Raw genomic sequence first — 22,463 nt, 5'->3', positions numbered from 1 at the left:
GATGTTTCATCACTTCTATGTGACAGATACTGTTGACCTGCTTTCACCCCCTAAACATCCCCCAAAGCTTTGTCGTTAACAGGAAGTAACAGAAACCTTCAGTTAGAGTTTCTGCAGCTGCGGGGTTTTTTTTCGCGGGTTTGTCTGATCATGTGACCTCAGAGAGACAGAAGTGAAAGTGAAGCTGATCAGACAGACTGAGCTCGGCTTCACGCAGCTTCTCCAACCATCAGGTAAGAACAACCGCGGCTCTGTTTCAGAAAACTGGTTTAATGAAAACTCTGAGTTTGTTCACCCTGAGATGAGGGAGAGTTACCATGGTAACTAACCTGCTCGCTGGCAGCTTTTCTTCAACAAACTCTGAGTTTCTCTCCGTCTCCTCTTACAGAGTTTCATGTCCTCGTTCATTAGTGGAGCTTTACTGTCTGTCAGAATCTAAAGTTGCTGCTTTTATGTGCATCAGTCAGCTGTCAGTTTGTTAGAGCAGCTGCTGACCTCTAATCTTTACTGCACATAATGTTTCATCTCAGTTTAGATTTAAACAATCAGTATGAAGCTTTAGACTCGAAGGATCAATGAATAATTTGGTCCACTGATGGAACATCATTCCTGTAATATTGTAGATTATATGTTGATATTTCTGAGCAGGATCGCGGTGCAGCTGCAGAATGTAGTTTGAAAGTGAGTTTTTTAAATAGGAGCATAATCTGAACGTGTTTTAACAGCATTTCACTGACAATATTTAAATTTACTACATTTGTTGAAGCAGCTGAAATAAAGTCACTGAATGTTGTTGAGCTGAGATACAAAACACCAAACTCATTATTACTGATCAGACTGTGAGCTACAGTCACGTCTGTGTCTTTCATCTATTTATGTTTTAAATCTTTAACTATATTTTCACCTTCAGTCGCTGCTTCCTGTGTTTCGTCCGTCAGATTAAAACTGAACAAATATATTTAAAATGCAGCTGCAGCCTGATACACAGTCAGATTCCACTTTATCATCATTAAGCTAATGTAAGTCTGATAAATGATCAATTAAAGGACGACACTGAATAAAACTTTATTGTGTTAACTTATTGACACTTTTCCTGTTTTGACATTTTATCTTTTTTTAAAGATAAAAGTGCAACGTCTGCACGCGCGTTCAGGAGCTCCACTGATGACACTTTTTTCAGTCATCACGTGCGAGCTGAACTCAGAGTTGATTGATCTGAGCGGAACATGAATGATGTGAGAAACTCATCTGTTAACAGTTGATCAGATAGTTTTTGTTATTTCAGTCTGAACCAACAGTCAGACGTCAGCGTCCATGGAGCCTCACTGCTCACATTAAAACTCCTGGTAACACTTTACAATAAAGGTTCATTCATTAACATTAGTTAATGACTGTCACACTCACGAGCCAATGGGATTGTTTACGCGACACCAGATTCACAGCTTGTGATTGGAATTTCCCGCTCCACCTTAAAAGTGTCAAAACGCCTGTTCAGTCATTTTCAAGCTAATTCATGAACTTAGAAACAAAACAAATAGGAGGAAAATAAAATGAGAATAAATCGTAGAGTGAAATTGGCCTAAATTTTGATCTCGTACATTTTATTATATCTGTGAAAACTAAAAAAGGATCAAAGATCAAAAACCACTATACTGAAGCAAATAGAATAAAGGTTTCACAAATCTGAGACTATGTTTTAATGAGTCTCTGGAGTCTCCATGTTAATCTAGTCCAGAAATGACAGGTCTAAATATAGCGGTTTTTGATCTGGACCTGGTCTAATGTGATCTGGACCCAGTCTAATGTGATCTAGACCCGGTCTAATGTGGTCTTGACCTGGTCTAATGTGGTCTGGACCTGGTCCAATGTGGTCTGGACCTGGTCTAATGTGGTCTGGACCTGGTCTATTGTGGTCTGGACCTGGTCTAATGTGGTCTGAACCTGGTCCAATGTGGTCTGGACCTGGTCTATTATGGTCTGGACCTGGTTTAATGTGATCTGGACCTGGTCTAATGTGGTCTGGACCTGGTCTATTATGGTCTGGACCTGGTCTAATGTGATCTGGACCTGGTCCAATGTGGTCTGGACCTGGTCTAATGTGGTCTGGACCTGGTCTATTGTGGTCTGGACCTGGTCTAATGTGGTCTGAACCTGGTCCAATGTGGTCTGGACCTGGTCTATTATGGTCTGGACCTGGTTTAATGTGATCTGGACCTGGTCTAATGTGGTCCTCTCTCAGTAGAGTCCCACTAGTTCATTCAGTCACCTGCAGTAAGAACAGTCTGATGATGTTTTCTTTCTCTCTCTCCACAGAATCTGTCCTGAACATCAGCAGACTGTCAAACTGCAGCTGAAGTTTCATCTACAATCAGCGACAGACACACGGAAACTTCTGCACACGCTCAGTTTGGAGGAAGCTTCCTGAAAATGGCCTCGAGTCAAAAAAGAAAACAACCGAGTGAAGAACCGCCGATAAGAGAAAGAAAACGTAGCAAAGATCTGCCGCCTAATTTGTCTGAATTAATGAACAAGCTCGTTAAACATGCTGCTTCATTCATATCACTGTTTGAAGACAACAAACCAAAGATGACACAGATTGTAAGAGAGTTTGAGAAGTTTACTGCTGAATTAAAAAAGATGCAGAACACAATGGATGATATCAGAAGACCTAGAACCGTTGAACGCTCAGTCTTTGCAGGTCCACTCGGGATGTTTGGCCTTACAGGAGTAGCAATAGGAGCAGAAACTGCTGTAAGAACAGCTGTTGCATATAGTGCAAACATAGGAAAAGTGATAAAGCAGACAGGAGTTGCTAATAAAGTAGAAGAACAGGGAAAAGAATTCATGGAGATTGTCGAACCGCTGAAGGAGAACCTGGAGGAAATCAAGACGACGTGTGAGAAGATGGAGCAAAGATCAACTGAGCTTCAGGCGGGACTCACTCTGTCAGACGTGGAGGAGTTTCGGTGGCTGATTACACGAGTGCCTGAACTGAAGGAGATGAGTCGAGAAACTTTGTCTGTAACTGTAGAGGTGATAAATATCATGAAAAAAATGCTACTGTTCGTTGTGAAAATTGTCAGAGACTGTCTGACTCTTGAAGAGGATAAAGAGTTGAGAGACACCATCTACAAGTCAGCTGATCAGTGTCAGAAGGTCGTTGATAAGTTTGATAAGATGAAGAACGAACTCAGAAACTTCACAGGAAGTAAAGAGAAGAAATAAACAAGCTGCAGGATGAAGAAACACAAAGACTGTGATGATGAACAGTTGGTATTTTAACGTGCATTCTATGTATTCTATTTTTGAACTGTATTTTTATTCTATTTCACTATTATTATCAGGCAAAGCAACTGGGCCGTGACGAAGATCCTGCTCTGCTCATCATCATCATCATCATTATTATTATTATTCAGCGTTTTATCTTCTGGCTTGTGTTATTATGCATTTAATGTATTCTGTGTTTTTATCTTCTATCTTATGTCACGTTCATGTTTTTAACATGTTTTGTGTTTGTGTCTATTTTCATGTGAAACACTCTGAGCTGCATTTCCTGAATGAAAGTTTCTATATAAAAAAAAAAAAAAAAAAAATATCAGAATAAATAAATTCTCACTCGTCACTTACAGAAGTTAAAGCATCTTATAGACAAAGCTGGCTGGTCATTAACAAACAGAAGGCAGCAGAGTTGTATGTTGTTTATTTATAAGGCTCTAATGCAACAACTGGCTCATTACCTCTGATCTCTGCTTCCATATATAATATATATAATACTATTAATTATATAATATATATAATACTATTAATTATATAATATATATAATACTGGACTTACAGTGTCAAACGCTGTCTCCTTCAGTCTGTTTATCTCAAATTTAGAATTCAGTTTTATTGACTTTAACAGAATAAAGTACTGTGAAAACCTTTTACCAATAAAAACATGAAAAAGAGCAAAGAAATAAACACATAAACACTTCACTATTAATAATCTAATGATGTCATATATAATAATATATCAGTCAGAGGGACCAAACCACTACTTTTACTGCAATACTTTAACTACATCAAGCTCATAATACTTATGTACTTTTACTGCAATACTTTAACTACATCAAGCTCATAATACTTATGTACTTTTACTGCAATACTTTAACTACATCAAGCTCATAATACTTATGTACTTTTTGTAAACATAGACGTGTTTATCAGGGTTTATACAGAGATGAAAGGTCGTCGTCATCTGAAAGTCTTCAAACTTTAACATCCGTCCAAAGTTAATATTGTCCAGCATCTGATATTTGGATCATTGGCAGCCTCGTCTTCAGAAACTCTGCGTTGGATTCGGCTCCAGTTGATGTTTTGATAGAAACACATTGATCTGTCAGTGAGAATCCTCCAATGGTTCCATCTATACATTTATTTTATTATTGATTCTTTAGCAGCGTAACTATTCAGGTTTTGTGTCACATACATGTTTAAATCATCTAAATGCTCCACCTGTAATCATGTTCTGGGACTTTTTGCAGTAACACTGTTACATTTCTGTTAAAAGTCACTAAGAAACTGCACATTTATCATCTATCTATCTATCTATTATCTATCATCAATCGAACAGCAGTTAAACATGTGGAGCCAACAGTTGGTACAGTTGGTGATATCAGACCTGATGCATGTATGAAGCGTGTTGGATTCAACATGTGAAACAGAGCAGGAGGGTTTTTATATGAACACAGTACAACGCTGCCCTCTAGTGGACGTCCTGGTTTCCTGCTGCTCCAGACAGTAAACTAACTGATACATGATCAATTATTAAACTTACTGTATCATATCGGAGGAATGACAGGTGATGATTATGGGTATTGATTGCATGATTAGTGAGACTCAGTTTCCTCATCTAAGGGACATATTGATCAGCTGGGATCATCTGCAGGAGCAACGTCACCCACTTCCTGTTTTAACACACTGCTGGGGAACATGAGGACAGTGTGGTTAGTGTCACAGTTACAGTATCAGCTTTTATCAACCTCCACATACAGCAGGAAGTGAAGGACAAGTCAGAGCAGCTTCCAGTATGGAGCCCAGTCCACAACTATTCTGATCCGGATGCAGCTGCAGCAGTGACTCAGTCTCATTGATCAGTATAAACCACTGAACTATTGGCAATATTATCAGCTATACAAACAGATATTATAGATGAACTATTCCTGATAATATACAGGAGGGAAATGAAGGTACATGTAGACGCTTCTTCTGGGTTCCTGCTCGTGTTGGTTTGGAGGGAAATGAGCAGGTGGATGTTCTGGCCAATCAAACACTCAGAATTAAACGTGGAGACCTGGTTCACTGGGGACATATGTGTTGTGATGATGGTGATGAAACTGGAAGACATCTGTATCATGTTGGTGCTGAGAGGACAGCAGGTCACACTGGTTTCAATCATCAATCAATCAATCAATCAATCAATCAATCAATTTTTATTTATATAGCGCCATATCACAACAGAAGTCATCTCAAGGCACTTTTCACATAGAGCAGGTCCAGACTGTACTCTTTAATATACAGAGACCCAACAATTCCCCCATGAGCAGCACTTGGCGACAGCGGTAAGGAAAAACTCCCCTTTAACGGGTAGAAACCTCAAGCAGAACCCGGCTCTTGGTGGGCGGCCATCTTTGACCGGTTGGGTTTAGAGAGAGAAAGAGAGAGGGAAAGGGGGAGGGGGGACAGAAGAAAAACAATCACAACAAGCACAAGCAGCAACAGCCAGGGAAGGATGCCATCAGGACTGTGAAGGACCGCGAAGGTTCGGCCCGGGACCCAGGTTTTTCCTGTGAGATGAGAAAGCACAAAAAACTCCGGGGAAGAAGCAAAGTTAGTGACATGCATTGATGTTACATGAATACATACAGATGGAGAGGAGGAGGAGGAGAGAGGAGCCCAGTGCATCATGGGAAGTCCCCCAGCAGTCTAGGCCTATAGCAGCATAACTAAGGGCTGATCCAAGGCGAGCCTGGTCGGCCCTAACTATAAGCTTTATCAAAAAGGAAAGTTTTAAGCCTACTCTTAAACATAGAGAGGGTGTCTGCACCCCGGACTGAATCCGGTAGATGGTTCCATAGAAGAGGAGCCTGATAGCTGAAGGCTCTGCCTCCCATTCTACTTTTAAAGACTGTAGGAACCACGTTATACGTTATATAAACAGGAAAGAACCCAGCTGGAAGACGCACACGGCCAATCAGACACCAGGAGGAATCAGCTTCTTCAGTCTGTATATCGTCAGTTAAAAGTCCAGAATTTGTTGTTTTTTATATAATCTGTTGTTTCACTCCAGTCCAGCAGGTGGCAGTTTTCGCGCCTCTGCGCTGGTTTACAAACAGCCAATAAACACTAAAGAAGAAGAAGAAGAAGGCGGAACCTTGGTGCTGGTTGTTTCCAGTCGGACTGTGTTCCCGGTTTCTCCTCCGTGTGATTCTCCTGCAGCAGCAGCAGCAGCAGCAGCTCCGGTGTGTTTGTGTTTCAGTCTCCGTGTTTCTCCGTTAGAAGCTCCGCTGTTACCGGAACCACCGGGACCACCGGGACCACCGGACATGTCTGGCGGCGGCAGCTCTCTGTTCTCCGGGTTCCGGGTTCTGGGACTTTATTCCAACCACGTGCCGCACGCGCTCCGGTACCACCGGAAGCACCGGGAGTTCTACGTGGTGACGGCGGTCGGTAAAAGTTTCCACACGTTCAACGTAAGAACCCAAACTTCATCTCTGACATCACAAACTGCTGATCAATACTGATACTTATCGATCCGTCAGCTGATCTGGCAGCTCAGGAGGGTAAAAACTCCTAAATGACGTCATTCCAGAGTCCAGAAACAGGCTGACGTCATAAGGTTCACTCAGATGTTTCTTCTTCTTTGGCACAAATTATTATTTAAAGTAGATTATTTTCACGTCTTTAATCATGTCAATAATATCTGCAGCGATTATTTTCATTTTCAATTAATGTGTTGGTTATTTTCTGGATTAATTGATTAGTTTTTTGATCCATAAAATGTCAGAAAATGGTGAAAATTGTGTTTCTCAAGATGACGTCACCAAATGTCTCGTTTTTCTACAAAGATCTTCAGTTTACTGTCAGAGAGACGAAAGAAATCAGACATTTTTCACCATTTTCTGACACTTTATAGGTCAAACAGCTAATCGATGAATTAATGACAATAAAGTTCAGCTGCAGCTCAGTTTTAGTCTCTAACACCTGGACTGATCTCACCTGTGTACGTCAGACAGCAGTTTAATAGTGAACAGAAAGGAAACAGCAGATCATCACAGCGTCACTGATCTGCAGTAAAGTTGTTCCCTCCTCATCATCATCAGCACGTAAACACCTGAGGAGGCGACAACCAATCAGCTGTCGTCTGTAATGTTCCCTCAGAGAGACGAACAGCGTCGCTGTCAGTGCAGGAAGTGGATTATAATCACCAGCTATAATTAAACTATATATCTATATATATCTATATATATATATATATATATATATATAATCTCTGCTGCTGCAGAAACATATTTCACATGTTTATGAGCTTCACATCTTCAGTTTGTTTATCATCCAACAAAAAGTAAAAACTACATCAACAAGCCGACGGTACTGAAGACATAATAATCACTCTCACTCATGTTACATCTGTTGTTTACGTTCACGTGGATGATGAATATCACTGAGCTGCGTCCGACTATCACGTCACATCAGACGCTTTCTGTTCAATCTGTTAAATATGCACTTCCTGTTACGTCATGTAAACAAACCACGAACCAATCAGCTACTGGCGATCAGACTGGAGGCGTAACCACTCCGGTAAAAGATGACGTCCGTGTTGTTCTCCCTGCAGCTGAAACGAGGAGGAATCGTAGAGAAAGTTCAGCGGATGTTCAGCTCACAACGTGTCCCGACTGAATCAGTTTGCTTTGTTTTCTATTAGAGAAACATCTGTAAACATGTGGTGATCAGTGATCTCTACGTTAGAAACCTGCTGCAGGGAGAACGACACAGACGTTTGTGGTGAAGCTGCTGTTGGCTGTGTTGTTATTGTTGTTGTTGTTGTTGTTGTTGTTGTTATTTCACAAAATAAAACCTGTTTCTGTTTAAAAAGTACAAACGAAGGAAGAAATCAGGTTCAGTGTGTCTGTCGTTGAATCTGCTGCAGTTCCACGCGTTCACCTGCAGGACTCAAGAGTGCTGCTGGTGTGTTGATGGTGTACTGACGGTGTACTGACGGTGTATTGACGGTGTATTGATGGTGTATTGATGGTGTATTGACGGTGTATTGACGGTGTATTGACGGTGTATTGATGGTGTATTGACGGTGTATTGATGGTGTATTGAGGATGTATTGATCGTTCCAGGTGAACAGGTTGGGGATCGTGTCCGTCAGTGAGTATTTGTTTTAAATGTTTTAACAATAAAATCTCTGATGATGATGTTTCCTGAGAGTTCTGCTCTCCGATTGGCTGCTGTGCTCTGATGTAATGTGGTGGTTGCCTAGGTAACAGCCTATCAGATGACATCACCTGTGTGGCAGCAGACAGGATGTTGGTGTTCGCTGCCGCTGGGTGTCAAATCAGCGCCTTCGCCCGGAACAAAGAGGCCAGAACACTTCACTTATTTACTTATTTACTTATTTACTTACTTATTTATTTACTTATTTACTTATTTATGGTTTTTAAATATATGCTGATTAAATTTCAATATTTACAAAGAGGCAGAAATTTAAAAAGTAATTTACACATTTTTTTTTTAATATTTAAACTTTTTTATTTAAAAAATATTTTGAGGTTTTTGCTTTGTTGTTTTGTGTATTTTGACCCTGCCTGCTCTCCGTACAGGTGGTGATGCGTTACCATGGTCACAGACAGGAAGTGCGCCTGCTGCTTCCTCTGGGTGATCAGCTGATCTCAGCTGACAGCGGCGGTGATGTCATCGTGTGGGACGTCCAGGGGGGAGGTGAGCGGGGAGGGGCGGGGCCTCTGATCCCGATCCTGTCATGTGATCGATCCTCGCTTTGACACGAGAGCAGCCGACACGACTCCTGATATCAGTTATTGATTAGATGCTGCAGCTGATCAGACCGATCTGATACATCACAACATCTAGTTCAGCATCTATCGGTCTGATCAATAGATTTCCCCCGTTAACTTTTATTGATCTGTTATTTCCCTCGTTAACTTTTATTGATCTGTTATTTCCCTCGTTAACTTTTATTATGGTTAAAATTAAAGTCAGGGAGATTCTGTCTGTCAGCAAGAAACACGTTTTAACACATTTATATTTTACATCATTTGTCATCATTTCCTTCAGTCACATGTGAGGAGCGTCGGGTAGAAACTGTAGTTTGATGAGAACATTTAGCCTGATCATGTGATCAGCTGCTGCCGTCATCAGAAACAGACACGGCTTCACCTGACGTCAGGCCTCGTCAACATTAATACGGATTCTGATCAGTTTCCCCCTGGTGGCCTCTCACGGTTCTGCAGCTCAAACATCTTTTTCTCCTCATAGCTCTGATTCAAACTGTTACCCATCATGCTTTGCTCCCTCTGTCTGCAGACATCTACCTGCAGCTGCACTTTGACCCGGCGACCTTTGACCTGTCGGCCATGATGCACCCCAGCACCTACCTGAACAAGGTGCTGCTGGGAAGCTCCCAGGGTGCACTGCAGCTGTGGAACATCAAGACCAGGTTAGCATGTTAGCATCAGTCATTAAACCAGGTTAGCGTGTTAGCATCAGTCATTAAACCAGGTTAGCGTGTTAGCATCAGTCATTAAACCAGGTTAGCGTGTTAGCATCAGTCATTAAACCAGGTTAGCGTGTTAGCATCAGTCATTAAACTAGGTTAGCATGTTAGCATCAGTCATTAAACCATGTTAGCATGTTAGCATCGATCATTAAACTAGGTTAGCATGTTAGCATCAGTTATCAAACTAGGTTAGCATGTTAGCATCACTCAGTAAACCATGTTAGCATGTGTTGTAGATGGTCCTCTTCATTATTATTGATTATAAGTTGATTGATTGATAGTGATCAGTGTTTCTGTCTTTAGTAAGCTGTTGTTCACGTTTCCCGGCTGGTCAGCAGGAGTCACCGCTCTGCAGCAGGTCAGTCTGACTAATCAATACTCTTATTTCTATATTTTGTTTTTTTTAATGTTGTGATCACATTTCATAGAATATTATTTTGAAAATATATTATTGTTGTTGTTGTTATCATTAATATTCTTATTACACATTATTGTATATTTATTTTGTGAAGTGAATTGTAAGTTATGTTTTTATTATTTCTACTTTTGAACCATTGAAGAAGTTTTATTTTAACTTTATAATTTTGTTTACATAATTAGAATAAGGGGATGTTAATATCAACTTCATAATGTTTATTATGAACTTTATGTGATTTAATTAAAAAACACTTTTGTCTTTTGTTTGTCAGCAAACTGATTTTAAACATAAGTATGTTTAAAACAAATAACTTATGAATGTTTAAATCATACATACAAATATGAAAAGATGTTATTTATAAAAAGCATTTTGTTTTCAGTTTAAAGAATAATTGTTAAAATAAATTCACTTAGTTTTTTATTTATTTATACATTTATTTTTATTTTTTATAGTTTAAAATATATTAAAACTTCATTTCCCAGAGTCCTGCGGTGGATGTGGTGGGTGTTGGCACGGCAACGGGTCGCATCATAATTCACAACATCCGATTGGACGAGACTCTGATGAGCTTCACACAGGACTGGGGACCAATCAGCTCGCTCGCTTTCAGAACAGGTACGACAGTCGTTCACCTGCTGCGTCCTCTCTGCTGCGTCCTCTCTGCTGCGTCCTCTCTGCCTGCTGCGTCCTCTCTGCTGCGTCCTCTCACCTGCTGCGTCCTCTCTGCTGCGTCCTCTCTGCTGCGTCCTCTCACCTGCTGCGTCCTCTCTGCTGCGTCCTCTCTGCTGTGTCCTCTCTGCTGCGTCCTCTCACCTGCTGCGTCCTCTCTGCTGCGTCCTCTCTGCTGCGTCCTCTCTGCCTGCTGCGTCCTCTCTGCTGCGTCCTCTCACCTGCTGCGTCCTCTCTGCTGCGTCCTCTCTGCTGCGTCCTCTCTGCTGCGTCCTCTCACCTGCTGCGTCCTCTCTGCTGCGTCCTCTCTGCTGTGTCCTCTCACCTGCTGCGTCCTCTCACCTGCTGCGTCCTCTCTGCTGCGTCCTCTCTGCTGCGTCCTCTCTGCTGCGTCCTCTCACCTGCTGCGTCCTCTCTGCTGCGTCCTCTCTGCTGCGTCCTCTCTGCTGCGTCCTCTCACCTGCTGCGTCCTCTCTGCTGCGTCCTCTCTGCTGCGTCCTCTCTGCTGCGTCCTCTCTGCTGCTGCGTCCTCTCACCTGCTGCGTCCTCTCTGCTGCGTCCTCTCTGCCTGCTGCGTCCTCTCTGCTGCTGCGTCCTCTCTGCTGCTGCGTCCTCTCACCTGCTGCGTCCTCTCTGCTGCGTCCTTTCACCTGCTGCGTCCTCTCTGCTGCGTCCTCTCTGCTGCTGCGTCCTCTCTGCTGCTGCGTCCTCTCTGCTGCTGCGTCCTCTCTGCTGCGTCCTCTCTGCTGCGTCCTCTCTGCTGCGTCCCTCTGCTGCTGCGTCCTCTCTGCTGCGTCCTCTCTGCTGCGTCCTCTCTGCTGCGTCCTCTCTGCCTGCTGCGTCCTCTCTGCTGCGTCCTCTCTGCTGCGTCCTCTCTGCTGCGTCCTCTCTGCCTGCTGCGTCCTCTCACCTGCTGCGTCCTCTCTGCTGCGTCCTTTCACCTGCTGCGTCCTCTCTGCTGCGTCCTCTCTGCTGCGTCCTCTCACCTGCTGCGTCCTCTCTGCTGCGTCCTTTCACCTGCTGCGTCCTCTCTGCTGCGTCCTCTCTGCTGCGTCCTCTCTGCTGCTGCGTCCTCTCTGCTGCTGCGTCCTCTCTGCTGCTGCGTCCTCTCTGCTGCGTCCTCTCTGCTGCGTCCTCTCTGCTGCGTCCCTCTGCTGCTGCGTCCTCTCTGCTGCGTCCTCTCTGCTGCGTCCTCTCTGCCTGCTGCGTCCTCTCTGCTGCGTCCTCTCTGCTGCGTCCTCTCTGCCTGCTGCGTCCTCTCTGCTGCGTCCTCTCTGCTGCGTCCTCTCTGCTGCTGCGTCCTCACTGCTGCGTCCTCTCTGCTGCGTCCTCTCTGCTGCTGCGTCCTCTCTGCTGCGTCCTCTCTGCTGCTGCGTCCTCTCTGCTGCGTCCTCTCTGCTGCGTCCTTTCACCTGCTGCGTCCTCTCTGCTGCGTCCTCTCTGCTGCGTCCTCTCTGCTGCTGCGTCCTCTCTGCTGCTGCGTCCTCTCTGCTGCGTCCTCTCTGCTGCATCCTCTCTGCTGCTGCGTCCTCTCTGCTGCTGCGTCCTCTCTGCTGCGTCCTCTCTGCTGCTGCGTCCTCTCTGCTGCGTCCTCTCTGCTGCTGCGTCCTCTCTGCCTGCTGCGTCCTCTCTGCTGCGTCCTCTCTGCCTGCTGCGTCCTCTCTGCTGCTGCGTCCTCTCTGCTGCGTCCTCTCTGCTGCGTCCTCTCTGCTGCTGCGTCCTCTCTGCTGCTGCGTCCTCTCTGCTGCTGCGTCCTCTCTGCTGCGTCCTCTCTGCTGCGTCCTCTCTGCCTGCTGCGTCCTCTCTGCTGCGTCCTCTCTGCCTGCTGCGTCCTCTCACCTGCTGCGTCCTCTCTGCTGCGTCCTCTCTGCCTGCTGCGTCCTCTCTGCTGCGTCCTCTCTGCCTGCTGCGTCCTCTCACCTGCTGCGTCCTCTCTGCCTGCTGCGTCCTCTCTGCCTGCTGCGTCCTCTCTGCTGCGTCCTCTCTGCTGCGTCCTCTCACCTGCTGCGTCCTCTCTGCTGCGTCCTCTCTGCTGTGTCCTCTCTGCTGCGTCCTCTCTGCTGCTGCGTCCTCTCACCTGCTGCGTCCTCTCTGCTGCTGCGTCCTCTCTGCTGCGTCCTCTCTGCTGTGTCCTCTCTGCTGCTGCGTCCTCTCTGCTGCGTCCTCTCTGCTGCGTCCTCTCACCTGCTGCGTCCTCTCTGCTGCTGCGTCCTCTCTGCTGCGTCCTCTCTGCTGCTGCGTCCTCTCTGCTGCGTCCTCTCTGCTGCTGCGTCCTCTCTGCTGCGTCCTCTCTGCTGCTGCGTCCTCTCTGCTGCGTCCTCTCACCTGCTGCGTCCTCTCTGCTGCTGCGTTCTCTCTGCTGCGTCCTCTCTGCTGCTGCGTCCTCTCTGCTGCGTCCTCTCACCTGCTGCGTCCTCTCTGCTGCGTCCTCTCTGCTGCGTCCTCTCACCTGCTGCGTCCTCTCTGCTGCGTCCTCTCACCTGCTGCGTCCTCTCTGCTGCGTCCTCTCTGCTGCTGCGTCCTCTCTGCTGCGTCCTCTCTGCTGCGTCCTCTCTGCTGCGTCCTCTCTGCTGCATCCTCTCTGCTGCATCCTCTCTGCTGCATCCTCTCTGCTGCGTCCTCTCTGCTGCGTCCTCTCTGCTGCATCCTCTCTGCTGCATCCTCTCTGCTGCATCCTCTCTGCTGCGTCCTCTCTGCTGCGTCCTCTCTGCTGCATCCTCACTGCTGCGTCCTCTCACCTGCTGCGTCCTCTCTGCTGCGTCCTCTCTGCTGCGTCCTCTCTGCTGCATCCTCTCTGCTGCGTCCTCTCTGCTGCGTCCTCTCACCTGCTGCGTCCTCTCTGCTGCGTCCTCACTGCTGCGTCCTCTCACCTGCTGCGTCCTCTCTGCTGCGTCCTCACTGCTGCGTCCTCTCACCTGCTGCGTCCTCTCTGCTGCGTCCTCTCTGCTGCATCCTCTCTGCTGCATCCTCTCTGCTGCATCCTCTCTGCTGCATCCTCTCTGCTGCATCCTCTCTGCTGCATCCTCTCTGCTGCGTCCTCTCTGCTGCATCCTCTCTGCTGCGTCCTCTCTGCTGCGTCCTCTCTGCTGCGTCCTCTCTGCTGCGTCCTCACTGCTGCATCCTCTCTGCTGCGTCCTCTCTGCTGCTGCATCCTCTCTGCTGCGTCCTCTCACCTGCTGCGTCCTCTCTGCTGCGTCCTCACTGCTGCGTCCTCTCACCTGCTGCGTCCTCTCTGCTGCGTCCTCACTGCTGCGTCCTCTCTGCTGCGTCCTCTCTGCTGCGTCCTCTCTGCTGCGTCCTCTCTGCTGCGTCCTCTCACCTGCTGCGTCCTCTCTGCTGCGTCCTCACTGCTGCGTCCTCTCACCTGCTGCGTCCTCTCTGCTGCGTCCTCACTGCTGCGTCCTCTCTGCTGCGTCCTCACTGCTGCGTCCTCTCTGCTGCGTCCTCTCTGCTGCGTCCTCTCACCTGCTGCGTCCTCTCTGCTGCGTCCTCTCACCTGCTGCGTCCTCTCTGCTGCGTCCTCTCTGCTGCGTCCTCTCTGCCTGTCTGACATTAATTCTTCTTCTCTGCTCCTCTCAGACGGTCCTCCTGTCGTGGCCTCTGGCAGTCCTCAGGGCCACATTGCATTCTGGGATCTTGAGCGCCGTCAGCTGATTGCTCAGCAGAGACACGCCCACAGCACCGCGGTCGCCGCAGCAACCTTCCTGCACGGAGAGCCGCTATTGGTCACCAATGGTGCCGACAACGCCATCAAGGTGAGCGGAGGGTTCACACCTGCAGCTGCTGCAGCAGGTCCGGACGCAGCGTCATGACGACAAGTTATTGATTTATTATCAGACATAAACCGATTTAATTATTGTAACATTTACAATATAAATCAAATCATTGTCATTATAAAGAATTAAAGACGTGAACACGACAACATTTCATCATCTGATGTTTTATATATAATAATAATAATAATAATAATAATAATAATAATAATAATCTGTGTGGTTTAAATTTACAATTTTATTGTTTGTCTAATTTTTTTATAATTTATATATTTTTGTAGGGAGTTAATATATTTATTGAATATCATTCATACATGATATTACAACCAGGAAGAATTATATATTATAATAATAATTATTATTATTATTAGTGTTATTATTTGTATTTTTATTATACTTTTTGCAGGTGTGGATATTTGACCAGGAAGGGGGCGGAGCCAGACTATTACGGAGTCGGCAGGGCCACAGCGCCCCACCGACCACCATCCGTCACCACGGCAACGACGGAAAAAACATCCTCAGTGCTGGTAAATAAACATGTGTTAACTTTTATTTACAATAATTTAATGATATTAATCAGGTTTTATTTGTAATTATTTTCTTTTGTTTACTTTGTTTCACGTTAATTTAATTATGAGAGAAAACGTAACGATGATTTTTAGGTTAAGTCTGTCTCGCTGCCCCCTGCAGGTCAGGACGGGACGCTGCAGTCCTTCTCCACCGTCCATGAGCGATTCAACAAGAACCTCGGACACGGTCAGTTCAGCCTCCAACATAACGACACCTCACACACTCGAACCAGGTCTCCGTCTGACTGGCCATGTTTGGTATCCATGGCAACAACCAATCAGTAGTTGTTTTGTGAAAGTGGATATATTTACAGCTGGTAATTTTTTAATGAATGAACGAAGTCTGGCTGAAACGTGATTTTCTGTGTGTGTGTGTGTGTTTGTGTGTGTGTGTGTGTGTGTGTGTGTGTGTGTGTGTGTGTGTGTGTGTGTGTGTGTGTGTTCAGGCTCCATCAACAAGAAGAAAGAACAGAAGAAGAAGAAGGGTCTGTCCTATGAAGAGCTGCGGCTTCCTGCCATCACTGCGTTCTCCTCAGGTGACGCATACACACACAAACACACTCACACACACACACACACACACACACACAAACACACTCACACACACACTCACACACACACACACACAAACACACTCACACACACACTCACACATACACACGCACACACACACACACACACATACACACACACATACACACACACACACACACACACACACATACACACTCACACACACACACACACAAACACACTCACACACACACACATACACACACACACACACACACACACACATACACACACACATACACACACACACATAGAGAAAACATCTAATTTAAGCAGATGATTAACACTTTGTTTTGATTGATCAGATGATTAACACCTTGTTTTGATCGATCAGCTGCCACTCGTGAGTCAGACTGGGACGGCATTGTCGCGTGTCATCGGGGTCGCCTAGCAACCACCACGTGGAACTACCAGCGGTGCACCATGGGAGCTCACCACCTGCAGCCACCAGCCTGCCGTAGGGATACCGTCGCCACGGTAACACTACGGTTACTTCCTGTGTTTCTCTAAACTCCCCCCCCCCCCCCCCCCCCCCCCCCCGACTCCTCTTCAGGGTCACATGACTTCCTGTCTCTGTTCCAGGCTGTCGACATCACTTCCTGTGGCAACTTCGCTGTGATTGGCTCGTCCTGCGGGCGCGTGGATGTCTACAACCTGCAGTCCGGCCTGCACCGCGGTTGCTACGGGGACAACGAGAAAGGTGAGTTCACCATGGCAACCAAAAGCACGAGGTTTGTTTTGGCGCTTGTGTTGCGTTGGGAAGCGGCTCCTCGGAGACGCAACGCCGATGAACGTCACTGCTGGCGTGATTAACGAGGCCTCCTCGTCATCGTGATGTCATCGCTCCCTGAGTCGGAATACGTTCTGTCAAACTGATAAGTGCTTCCTGTCTGCTCTGCTGGGATCACTGTTCTCTGGAGGATGGCGGCGGCGTCTTCCTCTAGTGACGAGGTTTCAGCTGAAGCTCTCCTCATGTTTGATCTTCACTGTGTGACTGGAACTGTTTCCGACGCTGCACCGCCACACAGCTGCGGAGGTTACGCAGCTTCCTGATTACACCCGACGAGGAGTTTTTAACCCGCCGCCGGGATTCTAAGAAACAGAACTGGTTTCATGTATAGAGGCTCGTGCTGCGGTGTCATCGTTGGAAACATGGCGAGACTACCCCGTACCTGGCCAGATGCCGAATACGGAGAGGATCGCAGTGCGCTGTGGAGTTTACAGAGTCTCCTGCCACCGTGAAACTCTTTAATACACAACATCTCAGCGATAAATCCCTCCTGATGTCTCTACTCACACCAGAGGGCACGCTGACCTGAAGGGTGGTCCATCAACGCAGCTGATAAAAGCTGCGCTTACTAGAAAAAGCCGGTTTTAACTGACGTTTAACTGTCTCTCCTTCACATTAACTAATTGTACGTGCACATGGAGGACATCAGCAGCCCAGAACAGTCGAGTATCAGATCGTTATAAAGACGGCAATATGTCACAAAAAGAAGGAGTGGACGGTGGTGACCTAAAGGTCAGAGAAGCAAACCTGTGACCAGAAGGTCGTCGGTTCGACCCCTCAGACCAGCAGGATGAATCTGGTTGTGCAAAATGAAAAGCAGCACTTTCCCTACTTATTGTTTTATGTTTGTTAGTGAATGAACATTCAGATCACTGACGGTGGCTGGTCTAGACGTTCCTGCCGGCTACAGACCTACAACCTCCGTTTCCTGTCCAAGGTGTTGGAGGAGGCGGTTGCTTCTGAGCTTCAGGACCACCTTAAACACAACAACCTATTCAGTTTGGACTCGTCGTCATCAGACTCGGGACGTGTTTTCATTGCTACGCTGATGATACTCAGCTGTACATCAAAACTGCCCCGAGCCCTTCTGCAGCCATGTCAGGGGTCAGGGGTCAGGGGTCAGGTCTCAGGGGTCAGGGGTCAGCACACGTTTCCTCCAGTTAAACAGCAGCAACACTGACTCCTTTACTGGTATTCCACATCAGATTCAGTCGTCCCCCGTTCTTCATCTCACCTTTGACGGCCAGCACATCCTCCTCCTCAGTCACTAACTGGCTGTTAGGTTTGATGACCACATAAGACATCTGTGTGAAACCTCTTTCCACCAGCTGTAAACTCTGCTCCTCTCTAACGCTGTCAGAGGCAGACTGGTCTCCAGACTGGTCTCCAGACTGGTCTCCTGCTCTGTGCTCCTCACAGGGATCCTGGCAGGAGCCTCCAGAAGCTCCAGAGTTCTGTTTTCACTGCACTGGTTCCCAGTTTCCTTCAGGATGGACCACAAAGTCCTGCTGCTCACATACAAATCCATAAGCTCTGCACCACGGGGCCCCCAGTACTAAACCCTGAACCACGGGGCCCCCAATACTAAACTCTGAACCACGGGGCCCCCAGTACTAAGCTTGAGTCTCTTTTAATAAAGGCCATAACTTTTCCATTCAGGAAACTTTTTCATCTGAACTCTTACTACTATTTTCTTTCTGTTGTGTGTTGTATGTTTTTACTTTAACCCCCCTCAGCACACAGCGGCGTGGTGCGAGGCGTCGCCACAGATACACTCAACCAGCTGACCCTGACTGCCGGCTCTGATTGGCTGCTCAAGTTCTGGCGCTTCAAGAACAGGAAACAGGAAGTAGAGCTGAAGCTACCTGCTGCACCGGCTAGCATGATGCTACACAGAGACAGGTAGCTAACAGTTAGCATGATGCTACACAGAGACAGGTAGCTAACAGTTAGCATGATTCTACACAGAGACAGGTAGCTAACAGTTAGCATGATGCTACACAGAGACAGGTAGCTAACAGTTAGCATGATTCTACACAGAGACAGGTAGCTAACACTTAGCATGTTGTCAACAGTTAGCATGATGACAACTGTGTTCTTCTGTTCCTTCCTGTTAGCGGAATGCTAGCATTAGCGCTGGATGACTTCACGCTGCTGGTGGTCGACACAGAAACCAGGCGGGTCGTCAGAAAGTTTGCAGGTCACCACAGCAACATCAACGACATGGTGGGTCCACAAAGCTAAAAGTGCTAACAGCTAATGATGTTCAGTGTGAACCAGCATGCTAACATTAGCTTCTCTTGGCAGGCATTCAGCCCGGATGGCCGCTGGCTGGTTACCGTGGCGATGGACTGCACCGTCCGAACCTGGGATCTCCCCTCCGGCAGGTGAGTGAAACAGTCCGACATGTTTGAATAACTTTATTCAGCTTTTATTCTGTGACATCACACTTCCTCCTTCTTGTCTTCAGCCTCGTCGACTGCTTCCTGGTTGCCATGGCACCAGTGAGCGTGTCCTTGTCACCAACGGGAGACTTCCTGGCGACGACTCACGTGGACAGCCTGGGCGTTTACCTCTGGTCTGAACCAATCAGCTCTCAGTACATTAATACATCTGACCAATCACAGGGCAGGCTGTGTTTACAGCAGCCAATCAGATCATAACAATTTACATACAGTAAATGTTCATTCTTAGAAGTGACATCACTGTCAGCAGCCAATCACAGTGCAGCTCTCCTCCACAGGACCAATAAGAGCCTGTGTGGGCCCGTGGGGCTCCGCCCCCTGCCGGCTGACTACCAACCAGTAGTGGAGACGCTGCCGGGCGTCACGGCAGACGAATCGGAACAGGAAGTGACATCAGAGGAGGCTGATGATGCGTATCAGTCAGCTGAGCAGCTGGGGGCGGAGCTTGTGACTTTGTCGCTGCTGCCGGAGTCTCGCTGGAAGAGTCTGCTGCACCTGGACAACATCAAGGTGATTGTCAGCCAATCGGAGCAGAGACAGCCGAGTCATGTGACCACAACAACCTGCTGAGTGTCACTGATACTCATTAATACCTGATCAGGCTGCAGATTCTAACTGACAGAAACATGTTTGTGAATAAATATATTTGTTGTTTCAGAGGAGGAATAAGCCCGTGGCGCCCCCTGCTGCTCCGGCCGCCGCTCCGTTCTTCCTGCCCACCGTCGCCGGCCTCACGCCGCGCTTCACGTCGCCCACGGCAACCGAACAGGAAGCACAGGTAGAGCCGCTGCAACCTGCGTTCTTCTTCTTCTTCTTCTCCTTTAATTCATAACATCATGAAGTCAAAATGTTTCCTGTCTGCTGCAGTCGAAGGTGATGAGCTGGGGTTCGTTGTCTCAGAGGTCAGAGTTCAGCTCCGCCCTGCAGGCGTCTCTGCTCAGCCAATCATGTGAGTCCGTTTCAACGAAAAGAAAATGTTTTAGCATTTTATCATTTATATTGAGTCAATTTAAATGTTTCACAGTGAGGTCATCAGGTGAGGTCATCAGGTGAGGTCATCAGGTGACGTTTCGTCTTTTCTCTCTGCAGTCGATGACCCGCTGCGGCTCCTGAAGGATTGTGGGCCGTCGGCGCTCTCCGTCGAGCTCACCTGTCTGACACCAGAAGGGGGCGGAGCCAGCGGCCTCCTGATCGCCTTCATTCAGATGATTGACAGCATGTTGGCCAGTGGGCGGGACTTTGATCTGGCTCACGCCTACTTGGCGCTTTTCTTGAAGGTCAGCCAATCAGAACGCAGCAGAATCGTTTTTTTTTTTTTTTTTTACTGCTTTTATTGTGAAGAATCTTCCTCAGTTTCCTGTTTCAGTTCGTCTCTTGATAGATTTATTTTTCTTCAGCTCCACCTCCGCTCGCTGTCGCAGGACGCCGTCGCCATGGAAGCGTTGATCCGCCTCTCCTCGCGGCTGGAGGCGGGATGGGCGGAGCTCCGAGCATCGTTTGACCAATCACTGTGTCTGCTGTCGTACGCCAAGAGTGCACTGCTGTGAACACACACACACACACACACACACACACACACACACACACACACACACACACACAGAGTTTTGTATTTGTTATCTTAATAAAAGTTGTTGTTGAAAATCTTCTTCTGTGGTGTTTCCTGTTCAGACTGAGATGCATCACACCGCTTTTATTGATGAGGCCTACAGTTATTTTTATTGTTGCTAGGCAACCACCAAATCACCTGTCCTCAGTCTGTTTATTTTGCTGTTAAATGAACTCACAGATCTTTTTATTTTGGCGGGATAAAAGTAGTGAACTTCCTGGTGAGTTCAGATGAAGATCTCCAGCAGCAGCCGCTCGTTCGTCCTCCGTGACCACCGGAAGTCCGCCTGTCAACTCACCTGATCGGACGACGGGAGGAAATGATCGTATAATATATGTGATGACGTCAGACGCATCACGACGCTCAGCAGCTGATCGATCAGCTGAGAGACTGAAAACTGTTTATGACGTCAGACATGAAATACTTTTATTCTCCTGAGGAACATGTAGAAAACATGTTGGACGCCACCTGCTGATCAATAAAGTTATAAAATATGAGTTATTGATCCTGATAGACTGATAAACGTATATGGATTAAAAACAAATGAAACTATGGACATTCACCATGTTTAACAACACTTGATGTTACTTTTTGTTCCAGATGAAAAGCAGAAAGAATAAAGTATAAACTACATTTAGAGATATAATGTTGTTTTCTTTATTGATATTGTAACGTGAGGGTTCGGTAGGTGGTAATTTGTCAGGTGACTTTTTAAGCAGCGCTTTTACTCTCAGAGACATAACAACCACACTTCCTCGTCTTTTTGGCACATGTGACTAAACCAACCAATCATAGGCTAGACTGAGGCAGATCCAACTGTAATGAGGTAAAACCACAGAAGCAGATTCAATACTGTTTCAACCTTCACAGGATGCTGATGCAAATATTTGAACTTGTAAATATATAAATAATTAACTGTGTAAACATTGTAAATACATATTTTGTGAATTAACTTGAATGTATAAATTAACTTCACTTTTAAACCTTACAATATTATAAAAATAATTACAGTTTCTGATCATATATCCATCCAGACTGGAGTCTCAGCTCACATCAGCTGAGAGGCGGAGTTCACCCGGACGGGTGGCCAGCCAATCACAGAGCTGATATTTAGTACAGAGACAGACAGACAACCATCCACAGCTGCAGGTGATGAAGGTCGACTGTTCATCTGCTCGCTGAATGACTGAAGTATTAATCTGACAGGAAAGTAAAAGAACAAACTGAGACGAGTCAGTTCATAAAGATTTGAAACAAAAACAGGTTTTCATAGTTTTGTTGAGCTGCTTTTTACCTGTAAATGTACTTTTATAAATATGACATTTAGCCAAAAAATGAACAGATTTGTAACATAAAACTAATAATTCATAGCAAGCATCAAAATAAACATCAACAGCTGAGATCAATATCTGTCTGATATTTAAAATATATCTTAGATGAGTCAAATCCAGCAGTGGAAACTAACTAAATACATTTACTCAAGTACTGAAGTACAGTTTGAGGTACTTGTACTTTACTTGAGTATTTCCATGTGATGCTACTTTCTACATTTCAGAGGGAAATATTGTACTTTCTACTCCACTACATTTATTTGACAGCTTTAGTTACTTTTCAGATGAAGATTTGACACAATGGATAATATAACAAGCTTTTAAAATACAACACATTGTTAAAGATGAAACCAGTGGTTTCCAACCTTTTTGTCTTTTGACCTCTTACAAAAAGCAGTGTGTAGTCGGGGTCACATTTCACATGTCTATGAGTTGTTAACAGCTCCACCAAATAGTGATTTTTCCCTCTAAACTTCTCACAT

The 22,463-nt window shown here is 46.2% G+C and overlaps 3 protein-coding genes across 3 annotated transcripts in view; all 3 read left to right on the top strand.

Annotated features, from left to right (window-relative positions):
• Window positions 1-22,463, top strand: part of LOC121886186 (NACHT, LRR and PYD domains-containing protein 12-like) — a 281,314-nt gene that overhangs the window by 76,523 nt on the left and 182,328 nt on the right. The window lies entirely within an intron of this gene.
• LOC121885455 lies at window positions 146-3,577 on the top strand. The gene is made up of 2 exons (XM_042394943.1): window positions 146-233; window positions 2,314-3,577. The coding sequence occupies exon 2, from the start codon at window positions 2,428-2,430 to the stop codon at window positions 3,223-3,225; it is 798 nt and encodes a 265-aa protein (XP_042250877.1). The 5' UTR covers window positions 146-233; window positions 2,314-2,427; the 3' UTR covers window positions 3,226-3,577.
• On the top strand, window positions 6,338-20,689 carry wdr36 (WD repeat domain 36). The gene is made up of 22 exons (XM_042394910.1): window positions 6,338-6,734; window positions 8,391-8,418; window positions 8,531-8,631; window positions 8,871-8,988; window positions 9,592-9,724; window positions 10,088-10,142; window positions 10,685-10,817; window positions 14,451-14,626; window positions 15,051-15,171; window positions 15,335-15,400; window positions 15,660-15,749; window positions 16,121-16,263; window positions 16,369-16,486; window positions 18,313-18,478; window positions 18,694-18,802; window positions 18,884-18,963; window positions 19,047-19,154; window positions 19,320-19,551; window positions 19,700-19,819; window positions 19,909-19,990; window positions 20,131-20,318; window positions 20,439-20,689. Exons 1-22 carry the CDS (start codon window positions 6,588-6,590, stop codon window positions 20,586-20,588), a joined length of 2,664 nt encoding a protein of 887 aa, XP_042250844.1. The 5' UTR covers window positions 6,338-6,587; the 3' UTR covers window positions 20,589-20,689.

The sequence above is a fragment of the Thunnus maccoyii genome, chromosome 19 (genome assembly GCF_910596095.1).
Source record: "Thunnus maccoyii chromosome 19, fThuMac1.1, whole genome shotgun sequence".
Classification (NCBI taxonomy): domain Eukaryota; kingdom Metazoa; phylum Chordata; class Actinopteri; order Scombriformes; family Scombridae; genus Thunnus; species Thunnus maccoyii.
This window is presented reverse-complemented; position numbering and strand designations above follow the sequence as displayed.